This window comes from Leucoraja erinacea, chromosome 26, assembly GCF_028641065.1.
Source record: "Leucoraja erinacea ecotype New England chromosome 26, Leri_hhj_1, whole genome shotgun sequence".
Taxonomy (NCBI): Eukaryota; Metazoa; Chordata; class Chondrichthyes; order Rajiformes; family Rajidae; genus Leucoraja; species Leucoraja erinaceus.
The window spans coordinates 24,990,625-25,008,796 of record NC_073402.1 but is presented as its reverse complement, the minus strand read 5'-3'; the positions used below and the strand labels follow the sequence as shown (position 1 = coordinate 25,008,796).

At 39.5% G+C, this 18,172-nt stretch overlaps 1 protein-coding gene across 2 annotated transcripts in view; it reads right to left on the bottom strand.

Moving 5' to 3' along the window:
- Positions 1-334: 334 nt before the first annotated feature.
- The window catches only part of pdik1l (PDLIM1 interacting kinase 1 like), a 30,125-nt gene continuing 12,287 nt past the window's right edge, over positions 335-18,172 (bottom strand). The window contains exons 2-4 of one of the 2 annotated variants that reach the window (XM_055656465.1): positions 15,392-15,693; positions 14,062-14,798; positions 335-597 (exon numbers count right to left, since the gene is read on the bottom strand). In XM_055656465.1, coding sequence (XP_055512440.1) covers positions 594-597; positions 14,062-14,798; positions 15,392-15,693 — 1,043 coding nt within the window. In that variant the 3' untranslated portion in view covers positions 335-593. Of the gene's footprint in view, positions 598-12,710; positions 14,799-15,391; positions 15,694-18,172 lie in introns of those variants that run through there. The other variant, XM_055656467.1, reaches the window with a different exon arrangement.

Genomic DNA, 18,172 nt, shown 5'->3' with positions numbered 1-18,172 from the left:
ATAGTCAAAATGTTTCAAGATGAACAGAATGCCCCCTTTCCATCCCTCGAACAAGCTCTATCTAACCACTTATATCCATCCATGACTTGGCCTGAACTCCCTCTGTGGGCTGAAGTCACTGGGTGAACGCCAATAATTATCTTATTCTAAGTGTGGTGTTTTTAGCATTCATTTTTTCAACTAGCTTGTAGGATCTGTCGCTATCTACCATATTTGACACACACACTCCACACACACACGCCAAACACTGATCATAACATTCACACACGCGCACGCGTTTGACACACACACACGCGCAGACACAAAAAAAATTGTTAGAACAAAGCATGCAAGATTGTAATCCAGTTTAAAAGACAGCTTTATTCATAAGCAATATTACAAAGACGTTAAATTAGAGAGCTTGTCACCAGCAGGTGAGATGTTAGGTCTTCTCTTCAACTGGTGCGTGTATTCCACACGAACTATGAAGAGAAAACTATGCTTTAGCTGCGAAGTTTGCTTTATAAAAGATTCACAAGTCCTCAGTCCTCTTGTGCCCGGCAAAGATCAAAGTCTGTGTTCAATCAAGGAGAGGTGGGCAGCTCACATAGCCTCTATCTGCAACAGATATTTATAAAAATTAAACTTCTCTATGGTACAGACGTTATAATGCTTACAACAGAGTATGACAATTTTCAATAGGATGCAAGTAACAATTTCATTGTTCTATCCGGGACACCTATTATTATATATATATTACTAAAACTCTCATCTTGTTTGTTTGTTTCTATATATATTTATTTGTACCTATATTTGTTCCCGAAACGCCACAAAAACGGTACACGATGGCGCGACAGTTTTAGGCCCACCTTAATCACCATTGTCCAGCGATGTAAACTAGCAAGTTTCGTTCAGATTGATGTTATATTTTACAAGTTATTCACATTTTAAGCTTTAAAAAATCACTTTTCCACTTGCCGTACCCGTCAGCCGCATTCAACGTCACAATGGGAACCCAACTCGTCACAACAGTAAGATGGCCGCTGGATCCGCACGTGCGCAGTTGGGGGGAGGATTGCCGGTCCTGCTACCCGCGCAATCGTAGTTGGGGGTTGCCGGGCCCGCTGCCATTTTGAGATGATCAGCCGTGCCTGCGCAGTTAGCCCGCCGCCATCTTGAGATCGCCATTTTGACTGGACCCAACATTGACTGTCCACCAGCCGTCTAGTATAACAATAAAACACTCTGACTTGCTTGGATGCGATTAATGTTAGAACTCAGTTTTCAGTGGCATGTGCAAAATTGTTATGCAGATTTCAACAGTACGATATCCACTTAACCTGTAACTTTTCCTTTAGGCAATAGAATAAAGTATATCTAAGATTTATTGCTCATGTCTTCATATTGTGGCGACACATGATGTGCAAATATTGTTCTCTGAAGTTAATACTTTATAAAAAAAAAAAAGCATGATTGCCATTTCCCCCCCTCCCCTCCAGTAGTTGATATTTTTTATGTTTGATTCAAAAGTAAACATATTTCACAATAATGCAATTTGAGTCATAGTCGTAGCAAGGAAACAGGTTCTTCAGCCCACCTCGTCCATGCAAATTAAGATGCACAATCTAAGCTATTCTCATTTGCTCGTGTTTGACCCATATCCTCTAAACCTTTCCTTTCCATATACCCATCCAAGTTTCTGTAGCCTCCTTTTGCTCTGGTATTTTATTTAATTCACATGTTTAATCGATCATATTTTATTATTAATGTTTAATGTTTTATGTGTCATTCCTAACTGTCACTCTATGTCATGTTGTCACTTGCGGCAGAGCACCAAGGCAAATTCCTTGTATGTGAATATACTTGTCTAATAAACATTCATATTCATAAACTTCATAAAATGCTGTTATAGTACCTGCCACTACTATGTCCTCTGGCAACTCGTCCCATATATCAACCACCATCTGTGTGAAAAAGCTGCTACTGAGTTTTGTATTAAATCTTGCCCTTCTCACCTATGTCCTCTGGTTTTTGATTCTTCTATCCTGGGTAAAAGACTATGCATTCACCCTGTCTATTCCCCTCATGATTTTATACACTACTATAATGATCACCCTCAGCCTCCTGTGCTCCAGGGAATATTGTTCTATCCTGCTCAACCTCTCCCTATAGCTCAGCCCTTCAAGTCCTGGCAACAATCTTATAAATCTTCACTGCATTCTTTCCAGCTTAAATTATATTACAATTATCCTTTTATTGTAATCACCAAATGTTTTTAAACTGAAGGCTATAAGAAGAAATCTTGAGATTACATTTGTTAAGGGCCTGTCCCATTTGGGCGACCTAATCCACGAGGTCTGGCGAGTTTGCCCTCGACTCATACTCGCAGCATGGTCGACACAAGGTCGTAGGAGGTCTTCGTAACTCTCCTTCATGCTTGAGAGTGGTCTCCGCGTACTCGAGGCCTCAGCTAGGTCGCGGCGTTTTTTTCAATATGTTAATAAATGCCTGCGAGTAAAAAAAAAAAGGTAGCCATGGAAAAAAAATAAAAATCGACATTTTTTTTACTCGTAGGTTCAGTCGTAGTAGGTCGGCACGTTAGTCGTAGGTAATCGAGGGTAGTCGAAGGTAGTCGTAGATAATCTTCATCATAGTCGAAGGGAGGTCGAAGGAGATCGAAGGAGGTCGTTTTCACTCTCCACTATACGGTGTCCAATTTTCCTGAAGTTAGTCGTAGCTAGTCGAAGCTAGTCGAAGCTGGTCTTCAACATAGTCGAACAAGGTCGAAGGAGGTTTTCTACATAGTCGAAGGAGGTCTTCAACATGTCATTTTTTTTAAACTCTTCTAAACTCGCCAATTAGGTCGCCCAAGTTAGACAGCCCCTTTATAATGTGATTCCATCAATGTAAACACGTGACAGTGAAATGTAAAATAGAGCAAGTTAGGAGGTTACAATGTAAAACCGGCCAAGCAGCTTCAAAATTCAATAGTACGTGTCTGAGGAGTTATGAAACCAAAACTCCCAAAAGACCAATTCATGAACTAAAAGATCTTTTTGTTTTTAAAGAAGTAAAATCATCCAATAACTCTGAAAAACATTTGTCTATTATTAACAGAAACAATCATTTTGCAGTATCTTCAGTAACTTTTGCAGTAAGTTCAGTTTCCCTATGGAGTTTAGTTCAGTACATTGCTACAAGTTCCAACGAATACAGGAATACAAATGGAAACATGCAGTTCGATCTGTTTTGTATCTGATTAATATTTTAAAATTTGAGTAGTAGCAACAACCAGTATACTCCATTAAAAATGTTGCCCTGTACAAACTATGGAATCCATGTGAAAATATCAGAAGGAACCAATTATCTTTTGCAAGAAACATTTCTGGATTTTGAATAATTGAAGGTAAAGCTGCTTCATTTAAAATAAAACATACTACGAAAAAAAACCTATTTATGGGAGCCGCACAAATTAAATTGTTAATTCATTTTAAACAAAGGCAATAGACAATAGGTGCTCAGTACGCCATTCGGCCCTTCAAGCCAGCACCACCATTCACTGTGATCATGGTTGATCATCCATAACCAGTACCCCGTTCCTGTCTTCTCCCCATATCCCCCCCCCCCCCCCCTGACTCCACTATTTTTTAAGAGCTCTATCTAACTCTCTCATCATTTTGCTTCAAGCACTGAACCCGTTTCAATACCCAAGATCCAGTAAATATTTTTCCTCCCTACTATTTTAATTCCTTTTAAATATTGAACATTAAATATTGAATATTAAATATTCCACCAAAATTACAACACAGATAATTTGTGGAGAGAATGGACAGGCAATGTTTCAGGTGAAGGCTCTTCTTCAAAGCCAAAATGTTGTCCATCCATTCTCACCAATGATTCTGCTTGATCTGCTGTGTTCCTCCAGCACTTTGTGGGGTTTTTTTGGGCTCAAGATTCAGGCATGTGCAGCCTCCAACCCAGATCATTTCCCAAATTCAAACTCATTCTTGAGGTTGCTAACACTGCATTCATGGTTTGACTTCCCTGTGCTTGTTTAACATTTAATTTGCCAAATACAAAACACAGGAAGCCTGCTGCTATACCAGTCATCTATATACATGCACTTTCTTTTAAGTAACACTGCTTCTGCAATCTCTTGCCTTGCCAATTCCCATCACTCTCATGTTTTCAAATAGAGGTCCCTTTTGTCAATGGCAAATTAAATTTACCTTTAAGCCCAATTAGAGTACTACAATTTAGTTATCCCACATCTCTGGTCCTTCCACAATAGATAATAAATATTGTCCATCATGCCAATCAGTTTATAGAGCAGCAAGCCAAAGGGGCTGTCCCACTGTACGAGCTAATTCTCCCGAGTTTCCCCCCCCGATTCAGACTCGGAGAATTACGGTAATAGCCGCTCGACGGTACTCGGGACTCTTGTGGACATTTTTCAACATGTTAAAAAATCTTCACGAATCTTCCCGAGCTTACCGCGTTTCCCGAGTACCTGCCGTTAAGTGTTACGAGCCGCTAAGAGACTTTCCGAGCTCCGACGTACCCGCTACCTACATTCTACGTGCTTACCACGAGTTTAATTTTTTTTTTTTAAACTCAGGAGAGCTCTTGAATTAGCTCATACAGTGGACGTGCCCTTAAATGTTAACTTCTTACAGCCCAATGCTCCAAGTGTGCTCTGACAATTTATTTAATTTAGAAATCATCAAAAAGAAATGCACCGCTGTTACTCAACTGGTCTCCCCGGGCAACCTTTTCAATATTCACGACCACAAAGAGCAGGGAGGACTACAGCACCAAGCACGAGGGTGCACAACCACCTGCAGTTTAATTCCAAGTCGTGGTCCTCCTGATAGTAAAATCTAGCACCGTCCCTTCAACGTCACTGGGCCAGAGTCTGGAACTCTGTGCTCAGAACTGTAGGAAGATTTGTACGAGGTAGATTTGTAGTTATTGCATCCAGTTTCTTAGGGCAATTAGAGATGGGCAAAAAAAATGCTAACAATTCCTTTAAAAGGAATGATACGGGTCACGTTTTCAGTTTATACTCTGATCCACTCTGAGCAACGTTGCTAAAGTATGGTGGACTCGCACTCACCACTACAAACACTTCTTTCCTCCACTCCTAACCCATTGTCTGAAGAACAACTACTACATTTAATTAGTAAGGGTATCTGGGGGTTATGGGGAGAAGGTAGGAGAATACGGTGGAGAGGGAAAGATAGACCAGCCATGATTGAATGGTGGGGTAGACTTGATGGGCCAAATGGCCTTATTCTGCTCCTAGAACTTATGAACATATTTCACAAACTTGCAGTTGAAATGGCTGAAAAAGAGGTCATTCAACAAGGCTTCCACTTACAACGATGGCCACAAAATTACAACTAGATTTCTTGCGCATTGACTTGCCCCACTCCTCCAAGGAGTCAAACAAAATTAAGACCTTCAAGCAGGATCGCTAGCAATAGTGAGAAATAGACGGCAGATATTTGTGTGCAGTGCCGGGTGAAGAATAAATATCAGAAGGATATCAGAAAGAATTAAAGGGTTACCGCCTCCACTGCCCAAACAAAAACTGAAACACACATCAATATCCATCCAAGAAATTCTGCTCCTGAAATTATAGGATAGATTTTCTGTCCATTGATACAAGTACGAGGAAAACAGGACAACTTCTATCCCAGAATTAAACATATCCATCTGAAAACTGAATTGATAACAATATGATTCCACAATATGATCATGAAAATACAAAATAGCCAAGCACGATCATTTATCAGATCGCAGACACTGAAAGGCCAAGCAGGGCTTAGCCCTAAAAACAGCTTAGCTCTCCATGAAAAATGCACAAAACGTTTCACACTATTTAAAATCGTTAATGATCTCAACCATCCATATTTTTAAATTTGATATTCAAATAGTCCTGCTGTATGAAATCATGCACAAGTACGCATAATTGGTATACAACAGGTAATTACTTTTTTTAAATCAAAATCTTTTAATTTAGTTTTCAAGACATAACAAGGTGCAAAGTTGTCCATTTGTTACAGAGTGTACGAAAAGAATAAATAAAAAACAACTTATGCCAACATATAACAAGAAAACGACAATAAAAGAAAAATAAGATACCAAAAATAATCCCTCCCCAGTCACTGCCAGTGAGCATTTGCAAATATCAGCCTGTCACAGCAATAATCCCCGATAAATGAATGGGTAGACTGTTAATGTTAAACTGTACTTGATGATCAAGCGTTTACAAAGTCTGGAATGCATTTAAAAAAGGTCCCCACGCTTTCTGAAACCTTCCATTTGAATGTTGAAGTGAGTACCTAATTTTCTCGAGCTTTAGGCAGGACATAATATCTGTCAGCCATTGTGTATGAGTGGGCGGGGTAGGTTCCGTCCACCTGAGCAGGATTGTTCGTCGAACCAGAAGAGAAGCAAAAGATATAGTGCGACGTTTCTCTGCAGTTAATCTAACCTCCTCACCAGTGACCCCAAAAAGAGCGATTAGAGGCTTTGGTTCCAATTTGATGTTTAACACCTGAGATAATGTATGAAAGACTTCTAGCCAGAACTTGTTAAGGCTGGGGCATGACCAATACATATGGATAAGAGAGGCTTCAGAAATTTTACATTTAACACAGAATGGACTAACCTCAGGGTAAAAAGTAGATAATTTGGCTTTTGAGATATGGGGATACAGGTAATTATTGAACGTCTGCATTTTTAACTCCCTTCCATCCTGTCTAAACTAGTGTAATAGCTGAAGCTACTATTTTTATATAACCTACCTGACGCTGTCTAAACAATGCAACCCTTGATCTATTTTGCTTCAGGCAACATGGCCTTTCTTGCACAATCACATTGTATCCAGCTGAGGAACTATTCAGGTAACTGCATGATTGAGAAACCTAAACAAGACTCCTTTGCCTGCCTTTCCCAGCCCTCCCAGTAAAGCCAGGAGGAGGATATAATTAAAGTATTAAAGCCTTGTAAACTTCCAAACAGGGAAAACACATATACCTTCCAAAGAGATACATCTTCCACTTCAAAGAAAGCCCTAAATCTAATAGATGGTCTATTTTATGATCTCGTTCCACCAGTTGTAGGATTAGCGTCAGATTGGGACACATGTCTTAAAGTTAAAATGGCAAATCTTTATTCCCAAACCATTACCTAGATAATTTCCCTAATGTTATTTTCCTTCCCCCGCCCCATCTTTGAAGAGTATACTCTGCTTCAAGTTATTCACTTTATTACATGGTCCTTTACAATCAAAATCCATGAAGTTTAGCGACCTCTGCCAAAGTAGAAAGATGCTGGCTCATTCGCTTACATCTGTAATACACTCATTCGCGTCCAGTCAAATCCTCTTTAGGCCAGTCTTTTTAACTTGTGATAACTTTCCACCTTAGCTAGCAAACTTTGTTAGACATCTTGGCTCAATAGTTTAGGCTTCATAAGATTCAGGTTCTTTTCCAGTTTAAAATCTCCTGACGGAAGGAAATTCACTCATTCGATAGTTAATGCTGCAGCACAACCAGGAAATGCGTTCGAGTTTGGAAATAGTAGTTTCGGCATTTAAGATTGGTCAGGAGCTGAAATGCAACATTTAAAATACGCCAGGTTCATTGACTGTCTGTGTGTAACTTACAGTTGGTAGTGGTTTCATTATCAACAGAACAGGGAGCTGTGGTTTAGCCAGATTGGGAGGAGGTGGAGCCAATTATTTCCTCCCTGTCTTCAGGCTTCTTTTCTAGAGTTGCTTTGGGTAAAGCAGTTCTGCATTCTACATTTTTAAGTACTGCAGGTACATGGAGTCCACAGTGCAGGGGTGTTAGGGGGAGCTATGGGGAGGAGGCAGGAGATTAGGGTTAAGAGGGAGAGATAGATCAGCCATGATTGAATGGCAGAGTAGACTTGATGGGCCGAATGGCCTAATTCTGCACCTATCACTTATGAGTTAATTCACTTGAATTGGGCCAATTCTTAAGACCCCAATCTATTAAGGCTTGGGAACCCCATAGACTGGTGCACACAACGCATAGATTGCTTACAATTGCATTCATCCTTTGCAGCTGTGTGGCTCCCAATGTCCTATTGGCCTCAGTTCTGCTGTTTGTTAAACTGAACAGTCTGAGAATTGGGATTAGATAGTGGATGACAAAGTAAAACCATGTCCACAGACCATCCTGTACCTTCTGGCATCAGGTGCCAATGGCTTTTATTTTACTTTTGTGCTTAAATTATTTTTATTTACCATTAGATTTAACCTATGTAAGTCAAGAAATCTCAAATAGAAAAAGCATCATACTAACTTAATGAGGGCGAGTGACGCTAGTCAAGTGAATGGAGCGCTGCCAGATGGGCCAGCAATGGTTGACAAAGCTACATACAAAATGTAAGATAGGCACAAAATGCTGGAGCAACTCAGCGGGACAGGCAGAACCTCTGGATAGAAGGAATGGGTGATGTTTCAGGTTGAGACACATCCTCAGACTGAAGAACGGTCTCGACTCGAAAAGTCACCCATTCCTTCTATCCAGAGATGCTGCCTGACCTGCTGAGTTACTCCAACATTTTGTGTCTATCTTCCCCGCCCCTCTGATGCATCGGCCCCCCCCCCCCCCCAGCCCCCCCTCCCCCCAACCCCCCCCCCCCCCCCCCCCCCCACAAACACCTACATTCCATTTGCCTTAATTATTCCCTGTGATAGTTATGTCATAGAAAATTCCTACTCTCCAGAAAATAAGTTCCTCCCAAATTCCCAACAAATTTTAGAGACACTCATTATTTTTTGTCTAGTTATAACCTCCCTAATTGAAGAGTGGATGTGATGTACTTCCTCATAATTTTCATCTTCAGAACGTCTTTAACCAGACTACACATTGCAACCTTTGGCAGTTCATTTCCAAATAAACAAATCACTGCCGTACGTCATTCCATGAGTACTTAAGACTAACTGATTCCCCAGTGGTCATTATAGATCAATAAAGCTTCACCTAATATGGGGTTTCCGTTCAGTGGTACATAAAAAAATAAACGAGCAGATTGTGTCTGGTTAATATATCAGCTAGACATCCTCCAATTGGGTCATTCAAATCCAAGAGCCCAATTGCATTTGATGCAACAATCAAGCTAATCTTTTACACTGTGTAAACATGTACCCATTTTTACATGAGTATATTTAGGTTGGATAAGTCAAATAACAATACAGTACTCGGTTAGTCATTTAATTCCTGGCTGATTTAGACTTTGCATTCGTTTCATTAACTCAAACCAAATTGCATTGTCAGGGCTTTGGGGCCAGAAAAGCACTTGCAAAATTACAATCCACTCTGCAATTCTCTGTGAGCTATGACACGTACCTTTGGCTCTACCATATATTCTAGTTACGCACTAATAGGTCCATTGAAAGGAAATCCTCAGTTATTTACCCGGAAAATTCAAAGGATTTTTTAGCTGATATGGTTAGTAAAAGAAACCGCTGATTAATGCTGTAAGTGAGGTATTCCACAGAATTTTACGTACTCAAAGAATTCCCTTTTGAATGCAATTAGTGAATCAGTCTTCAAAAGTACCCTGCCCTCCAATCATTTATTCGATACATTTTTGAAAGCTATTATTAAATCTGCTTTCATGGACACAAGGGAGAAAAGAAAATAAGCAGGTAGGGTTAGATTAAATTGGGTTCGGAAGGAGGCTCATGTGGAACACAAACACAAATTACAGTTTCTAGATTACAAATTCTACAAATCAGTGCATTTTGCTTTACTAGGCAATACATTTGTGCAAATTAGTTAAAAAAAACATTTCCATAAAATCATCACAAACCCACTCTCCAGAGCCTCTTTTTTAATAGGTGATATTTTCATAATTATAACCTCTTTTTTCCCCCCCACATGAGACCAAGGTCACCAATTCCCCTCAAGGTTCTCAGGCCCCCTTTAGATACTTGGAGCACTTTCTTTCACATATATGATCTTAGACATCTTGCCACTATATAGTCAGCTAAGTTCATACGTTCTGGGAGCAGAATTAGGACATTCGGTCCATCAAGTCCATTCCACCATTCAATCATGGCTGATCTACCTTTCCCTCTCAACCCCATTCTCATGCCATCTCCCCATAACCCGACACCCATAGTAATCAATAATCTGTCAATCTCCGCCTTTTAAATATCCATTGACTTGGCCTCCACATCCGGATACAGTAATGAATTCCACAGATTCACTTTTGACTAAAGAATTTCCTTCTCATCTCTTTTCTCAAAGTATGTCCTTTTATTCTGACTGGTCCTAGAATCTCCCACTAGTGGAAACATCCTCTCCACAGTCATTCTCCCCAGGCCTTTCACTATTCGGTATGTTTCAATGAGGTACCCCCTCATCCTTCTGTACTCCAGCAAGTACAGGCCCAGTGCCGTCATATGTTAACCCAATCATTCCTAGGATAATTCTCGTAAACCTCCTCTGGACCCTCTCCAAGCCAGCACATCCTTTCTCAGATATATAGCCCGAAACTGCTCACAATGCTCGAAAAAAAGTCTGACCAGTGCCTTATAAAGCCTGAGCTTTATATTCCTGTTTTTATATTCTAGTCCTCTCGGAATAAATGCTAGCATTGCATTTGCCTTCCTTACTACCAATTCGACTTGCAAATTCACTTTTTGGGAAATGTTAATTATGTTGTTTTAACTTTTTCTTCACAAGATCCCCTTTTCTAATCTTATAAACTACTTTCAGATATACGCTTCAACTTTTTTTCTTTCCAAATGTGAAGAATGCACTTAGCATTGTGTTTTGTTTTCACTTATTTCCAATGGCAGAGGTTGCAGAGTTTACTGGTAAATTTCTTTCTGCTTTGCTCAGTACTCTTCAGTTGAATTTATCATAAGCAGGACAAGACATTTGCTGGAAGATGCTGTTAGTATGCAAACTAGATTCATCTAGAAGGCTAACCAGTAACTTACCTCAAGTAAGGTCTGTTGTTTTTTTTCGCCCTTAAAATTTTTTTTAGTGCGTTTTGTAAGTTTGTGTAAATGTTCTCCGGTTTGTTTTATGTGGGGGAAGGGGGAGAGGTCGGGGGAAACTTTTATTTTCAGTTTCTTACCTTGACGGACGCGCGATGTTTCCGGGTCGGGTCTCCAGTTGCTTTGCGGCCGACCAATTGATGGAGCTGAAGGCCTCCTCGAACTGACCTTGGGCCACAGCGCGGGGACGCGGACTTAATATCGAAGCCAATCCCTTGCCTGGGATAGCTCCAACCGCGGCCTGCAGACTTTACATCAGGAGGGGGGTGGGGGAGGGGGGAGGAGGCGGAGCGGGAGGAGGGGGAGCGTGGGGGGGGGGAGCGGGGGGGGGGGGGGAGAGGGGGCGGAGGGGGGGGGGGGGGGGGAGGGGGAGGGGGGGGGGGGGGGATACGGGGGATGGGAGATGAGGGAGGGTGTGTGTGGGGGGGAGGGGTGGTTTTGGGTGGGGGGGGGGGGATGCGGGGGTCCAGGGCTTTGGGTCTTTCCAGTGTTTTAAATATAGCGAATTTGAATTCCCAACACTTTAAACCCATGAAGTTCACTGGAAAGATAATAAAACTAACATCTATGTCCTCTACTTGGCCAATTTACTCAGTATTCAAGCCATAGTTATGCTCAGTGGCGGCTATGTTACAAAACAGTAGAGCACGGGAACAGGCTTTTGGCCTGTGATGTCTGTGCCAATCATGATGCTTTTCTAAACAAGTATCTTCTGCCTGCACATGCTCCATATCCCTGAATTCACTGCATATTTATATGCGTTTATCTTAAAACCACACACACCCCCATCATCATTCACATCTGCTTCCACCACTGTGTTCAAAGCACCTACCACAATGGGGGGGGGGGGGGGGGGAAACGTGCCCTGTACATCATCTTTAAACATTCTTTGTTGGATTTATAGCTACGCTCTTTTTGACATTTTCACCATGGGAAACAAGTTACCCTAGTCATGACTCAAAATTTTATGAATTTCAATTAGGTCTCCACTTAGCCTCCGACACTCCAAAGAAAACAATTCAAGTTCGTCCTTATTGCTAAAATCCACTAATCCAGACAGCATCCTGGAAAACCTCTTCTGCACCCTCTCCAAAGCCTCCACATCCTTCCCGTAATGTGCAACCAGAAATGCACACAATACCCCAAATGCCACCTAACCAAAGTTCTTATACTCAATCCCCCAACCTATGATGGCAGATAGACTATATACCATCTTTTATCTACTTGTGTTGCTACTCTTAGAGAGCTATGGACTAGGACCATAAGATTTATTGGACAGACTATGAAATTTGTATGCCTGTCATCAATTCCTGAAACAAACACTCTGCACCTATGTCTGTCATAGGAAGAAACTACTAGGTGGATGGACGAAAATAATTCAAAGATCCACTGAAAGCCTCAAAAAAAGGCAATATCTACACCGACTCCTGGAAACCTTTGGCGCACAACAGCTCAAAGTGGCGCAGCAGATTCAGTATGATATTTAGGTGCATACGTGTTTTTATGGAGCAGACCCATCCACCCCATTAGGCACCTTCACCCAATTTGCCTAGGATCAATTGTTTCCTTTTGGCCTCAAACAAACAAGCTTCTAGAAAAATGACTCCCAATAAATGAACTGGCCAAAATTCTTAGTCAGCCAACTGTGCATTTTGATTAGGAAACCATTAATGCAGGATTATGTTTTCATAACTTTATTTGTACATATTACATTTAGAATAAATTACACAATCTTACAAATTTCACAGTAAACTTTATATAGTTTAATACACTTGTGTTTTCAGTAGAAAGGTAACCCACTTAAGATAGTGCCTTGAATGTTTTTAACTAGTCTAAAGTAATTCATTATATCATTATCATGGCCATCGTCCTTTGTAAGTAGCTTGCTTTGACCTATGGATTCCCAATGTACACTGCTCTTAATACAGCAACATGGCAATGACATTGAAGTGTTAATAGAATAGTCAGATGCTTCCAAATAAAACACCTTTAAATAATTCTACAATTTCATTTGAGGAGAAAATATCAGCATTACTCTTGTGTAAACTCTTCCCGTATCCTGTGTTATGTTAATCCATACAACTCACGTTTGACTTTGTCTCTCACGTGCAAGGATTACACACAAAAAATCAGACACCACCCAGAATCAACATGTGCGTACACGTTTTGTTGGTAAATATACCAATTACATCATTAGTTACAAAAATACAATGGGGGTAAAGTGTCATCATCTCATCTAAGCTAAGTCAGGATATAGATCAATGCACGTTTTCTTTAGTATGGTCAGTCATGCCAAAGACTTCCCAAGTAGAGATCACTTTAACATAGAAAATTGCACCAATGGCAACCAATCACTGAAAACCTGGCATCACTAACAAAAGGAACCTGTGATGGATTAGGTGGGTGTCAGTTTTCAAGAGTGTGGAAAAGAATGGGACAGAGGAAAAACCCCAAAAAATAATAAAAAATAAAGTTTATTTAAAATACTTTGGGATTTTAAAATGATTTTTGGCATAAAGTACCATTTTGGATTTGATTTAAGTCTGCTCAGTCAAGTGGTTTCTGTCAAGGTGGTATGGTGGAAAAGATAAATACACAAATAAGCCAAAGGGGAAAAGAAAGTGAACTTGTGAAAAATAATGATCTTGAGACATCTCAGATATTCTACAAAAATAAAAGTCTACTAAATTCCCCAAAGAACATCCCCCCCCCAAAATAAAGTATTGCATACATCACATTACACTCTTCAGCAATTACACATTCAATAAATGACTTGTAAGGTCAAGGGACAAAGACGGGTTGAAATAATTTGTCAAATGAGACCTGACAAAGTAACAGTAGTGCGGTTGCTTTCAAAATGTGGGTACCAAAAAACAGCAGCATTTTTAGAACTGCATAATAAAATCTCAGCTAACTATTTCAATGTACGCTTTCGGGCACGGGCTTGGCAAAAAAACAAAATTTACTGGCAATTTAAAAACATCTGGTAAAGTTCAATACAAGTTATTTTCACATGCACTCAGACTTACGCAGTCCGGCTGCACTCTCTGCATGTGATTTTACATATCCTCAGTTCTAGTTCAAAAGCATCAGGTCGATCTTGTGGATTTGTTGCTAGCATTTCCTTGATTAGCTGTCTCATTCCAGCGCTCATAGACTTTTTCTTCACAGGAATGTTGAGCTCCATCTTGGGATTTAACAACAGTGCTTCACCAAGGGGCACAATCACTGACCCCTGACGTACATAGCTTCCTAATAGTTCTTTCTTAGTCTCCGAATCTATAAAGGTAATCCTCTCCAACATGGCCCAAATGATGACGCCCAGTGCAAAGATGTCTGCTTTAGCTGTGTAATGACCTTCCCAAACTTCAGGTGCCATATAAAAATCTGACCCACAAGCTGTAGAAAGCCAGCACCTGTTAACATTAACCGGTTCCTTTTGATCTGTTCCCAAACCTGAGCACACTTTACTTAGACCAAAGTCTGCCACTTTTAGAATAGGACCTGCTCCTTCAGCTTCCGATTTGGTTTCAGTGATCAATATATTATCTGGCTTCAGGTCCCGGTGCACAATTTGATTTTTGTGCAAAAAAGCCAAGGCACTGCTGAGCTGCAGCATGAAACTAATGTTGGTCCGACGGTTTGGTTTTCGCGAAAGTAGATATTCATTCATATCTCCACCATCACAGAAATCCATTACAAGCCAGAGGTAGTATGAGCTCCTGGAATCAAAGCTTAGTTCCCCTTTCAGTGACGTCTCCACCAGCTTTAAAAGTAAACAAAAATAGTTTGTCTAAAATAATCTGCCCCTATCGCAAACAATATAAACTTACAAATAAGAATTACATTTTTGTCCACAGTGTAAATTAAAATGCTGCAATATTCATTTGTTAAAATGATACTCATCTATTACACGTATTCAAAACTAGTTTAAATAGTGATATTTTTCTGAAAATGTCACTTAATAATATCACAATTACTTTAAAATGTAAACTTTGGAATTACACCCAAACATAAAAAGCATCATCCTCAATACAAGCCAAATTATCAGGTAATTGATTTGTTTTTAAGATAAAGGGAATTGGGATATTATGGGGTTGATGATGAAAAAGTGGCATTGATGCAAAATACCTATAATGTAATAAAAAGAAACTGCAGATTCTGTATTATACGAAAGATTGATACAAAATATTGGAGTAACTCAGCAGGTCAGGCAGCATCTCCGGAGAAAATGGCAAAATATCCACCATGATTTTATAGAATTGTTTAATTAAAGAACTAAACATGAACAATCAGCATATATTTTGAATCAATTCCCATTTGGCACACCATTATTAAAAGACCAGTGCAATATTTTACCTTTAAATAGTGTGAAGAAGATGATCCATGAGTCATCTTTTGTAGCACCCCATCTTTTTGCAAAATGCACTCCTCTAGATGGATCACATTAGGATGAATTGTCTTGATGCTACTTAATGCCCAAAATTCTCGCAAGGCCAGCTCCACATTCTCGGGTGCATGGCACCGAATTTTCTTCACCGCTACCCGTGCTCCAGTCTTTGTCACCACTGCTTCATATACTACACCATAACTGCCACGTCCCAATTCACGCACCAAGTTGTATTTTGGCTCTCTACTCGCCATGAATAATTTTTTAATAACTGGAAAGAAAAACAAAATCAAGAAATTAAACAGAATGCAGTTGAAGTTCAATATGCCTCACCAAAAGAACTTGGAGATACAGCCAAGATTTCTGAAATAACTTTTGAAGAGATTACAATATTTTCATTAAAAGTTTTTTTTGAGTTTATTGTGTTCTTCAGGAAGCAAAATTAATTTGTGTCATTAGTATTACATAAACATTCAACATTGAATGAGTTACTGAGCCTGGGGATATTAGTAAATCTTGCATATCTGTGATATCTCTGGGATCCAATTATAAATTTAACACTTTTAATACTTCTACAGTATTTTAACTTACTGTAGATCGATGCCCAGCTAATTAGCGCTGACCAGCTATTTACAGCAGGACAATAAAAACACAATCAATAGCATACCACATGCATACAATAACAATCAACTTTTAATCTCATAAGGGATTTAAAAGCAAGATTTTTCGAAAATGTCAATTACCCATTAACATCACCAAATATTAATCATGGATTCCAAACCAATACACACTTGCCTTTTTGGCAGATCTGTGAACTAATTTCAAATTTTGTTTTATAAATCAAAACTTAAACAGTGTTTTATAGTAGCAGGATACTGCAGTATTTTTCTATCCTACACATGCACACATTATCTTTGTCCAAACAAAACTATAATTATACAAGGCAGAAGTAATTCAGACCTGAACAATCTGTCCCGTAGCTACCATTGATTCAAAATATGTGTTAGATATGCAATACAAGAAGTTAATCTATTTGCCAATTTAAAAAAAAGTTTTTTTCAATTAATTACTAAAAATATTACAGAGGATAATTTGAATCTTAAAATATTATGGGATTTTAGACATGGATCACTAAATGTTATAATTCACCTTTATAATTTTTTTTTAGCAGATTGGTATATTCTGTTGCTTTGCTTTCAGACTTCCAACATTATTTCCTTAAATGTTGTTCAAAATGAGCCACCAGTTGGATATTAAAAGTGTATTCATCAAAAAATCAAAACAAATGTAAAGTATGAAAATCAAAAAGACACTAACCCCAGTATTGGATATGAGATGAAGTCTGTAATATTTTCATGGAACTGCAATAAAGATTTTTGGTTTTGTAAACAAAACACCTAAACCTAAATAAGTGAATCGGTTGCAAACAATTAGGCAATCCAATGTCCAATTTTGTTGTGTAATTATTTCGCAAAGTCAAAGCTGTGCTGATCTGTAGATTTCCTGCAGCAAAACACTTCTTAATGATTCAGAAAAGCTCTTCTAACATTTAATTGCAACAATCTGTGAATTAGCACAAGCATGTGGTAATTATTGCAAGTGATGGTAATTCGCATATCACTGTACCTTAATTGGTACATGTGACAATAAAAGACCTTTGAACCTTTGAACAATAAAAGTATTTTATGCTTTGGAGCAATTTAGCCATAATGCACATGCAAATTTATACATTCTGTAGTCTTGGATGTTTGACTTCCTCACCCATAGAGCACAATCAGCGAGGATATGCGACAAAATATTCTCCCCAATAATTCTCAACACTGGTGCTCTGCAAGAATGTGTTCTAAGCCCCTTATTATACAACATACGCTCTCAACTATGCTGCCAAATTCTGCTCCAACTCTAGGTGCAAGTTTGCAGTGGGCATCGCTGCAATGGGCTGGCTTTCGCTCAATGATAGTTGCTTTCCGAAAATTATAACTACTCTTAATTCAAATTCACACATGCACTGACTTCACAGCCCAACACCCGGACTTCCATCTGTATATATGTATATAGCACCGCAGAATTGTGCACCTATCCCCCCCCCCCCCCCCCCCCCCCCCTTCTGTTTTCTGTTTCTTGTTTTTTTGTACTAAATTATATGTATGCACTGAGTACGAGCAGCTTTCAATTTCACTGTGCATGTATAGTGACAATAAATGGCATATCATATCATATCATATCAAAACGAGATAAAGAGCTTAGTAACATGGTGTCAAGGCAACAACCTCTCCCTCAATGTCAGTTAGATAAAGGAGACACTTAGTGACTTCAGTACACGCTCCAGTCTGCATCAATAGTGCCAAAATGGAGATGATCAAGAGCTTCAAGCTCCTGTGCGTAAACATCACCAACCATTTGTCGTCAACCAACCACATCGAAGCTACCTACTGTCAAGAAAGCACACTAATGCCTCTACTTCCTCAGAAGTCTAAGGAAGTTTGACATTCCTCCAACAATTCTTATTAACTTCTACAGATGCACCGTAGAAAGCATCCTATCACAGGTAGACAAAAATGATGGAAACTCAGCGGGTGAGGCAGCATCTATGGAGCGAAGGAGATAGGCAACGTTTTGGGTCGAGACCGTTCTTCAGATATCTATCACAGCTTGGCTTGTTAACAGCTCTCCCGAAGAATGCAAGAAATTACAGAGAATTGCAATTTCCAATTCAAATACTGAATATAACTCACATTTGAAACTAGTTT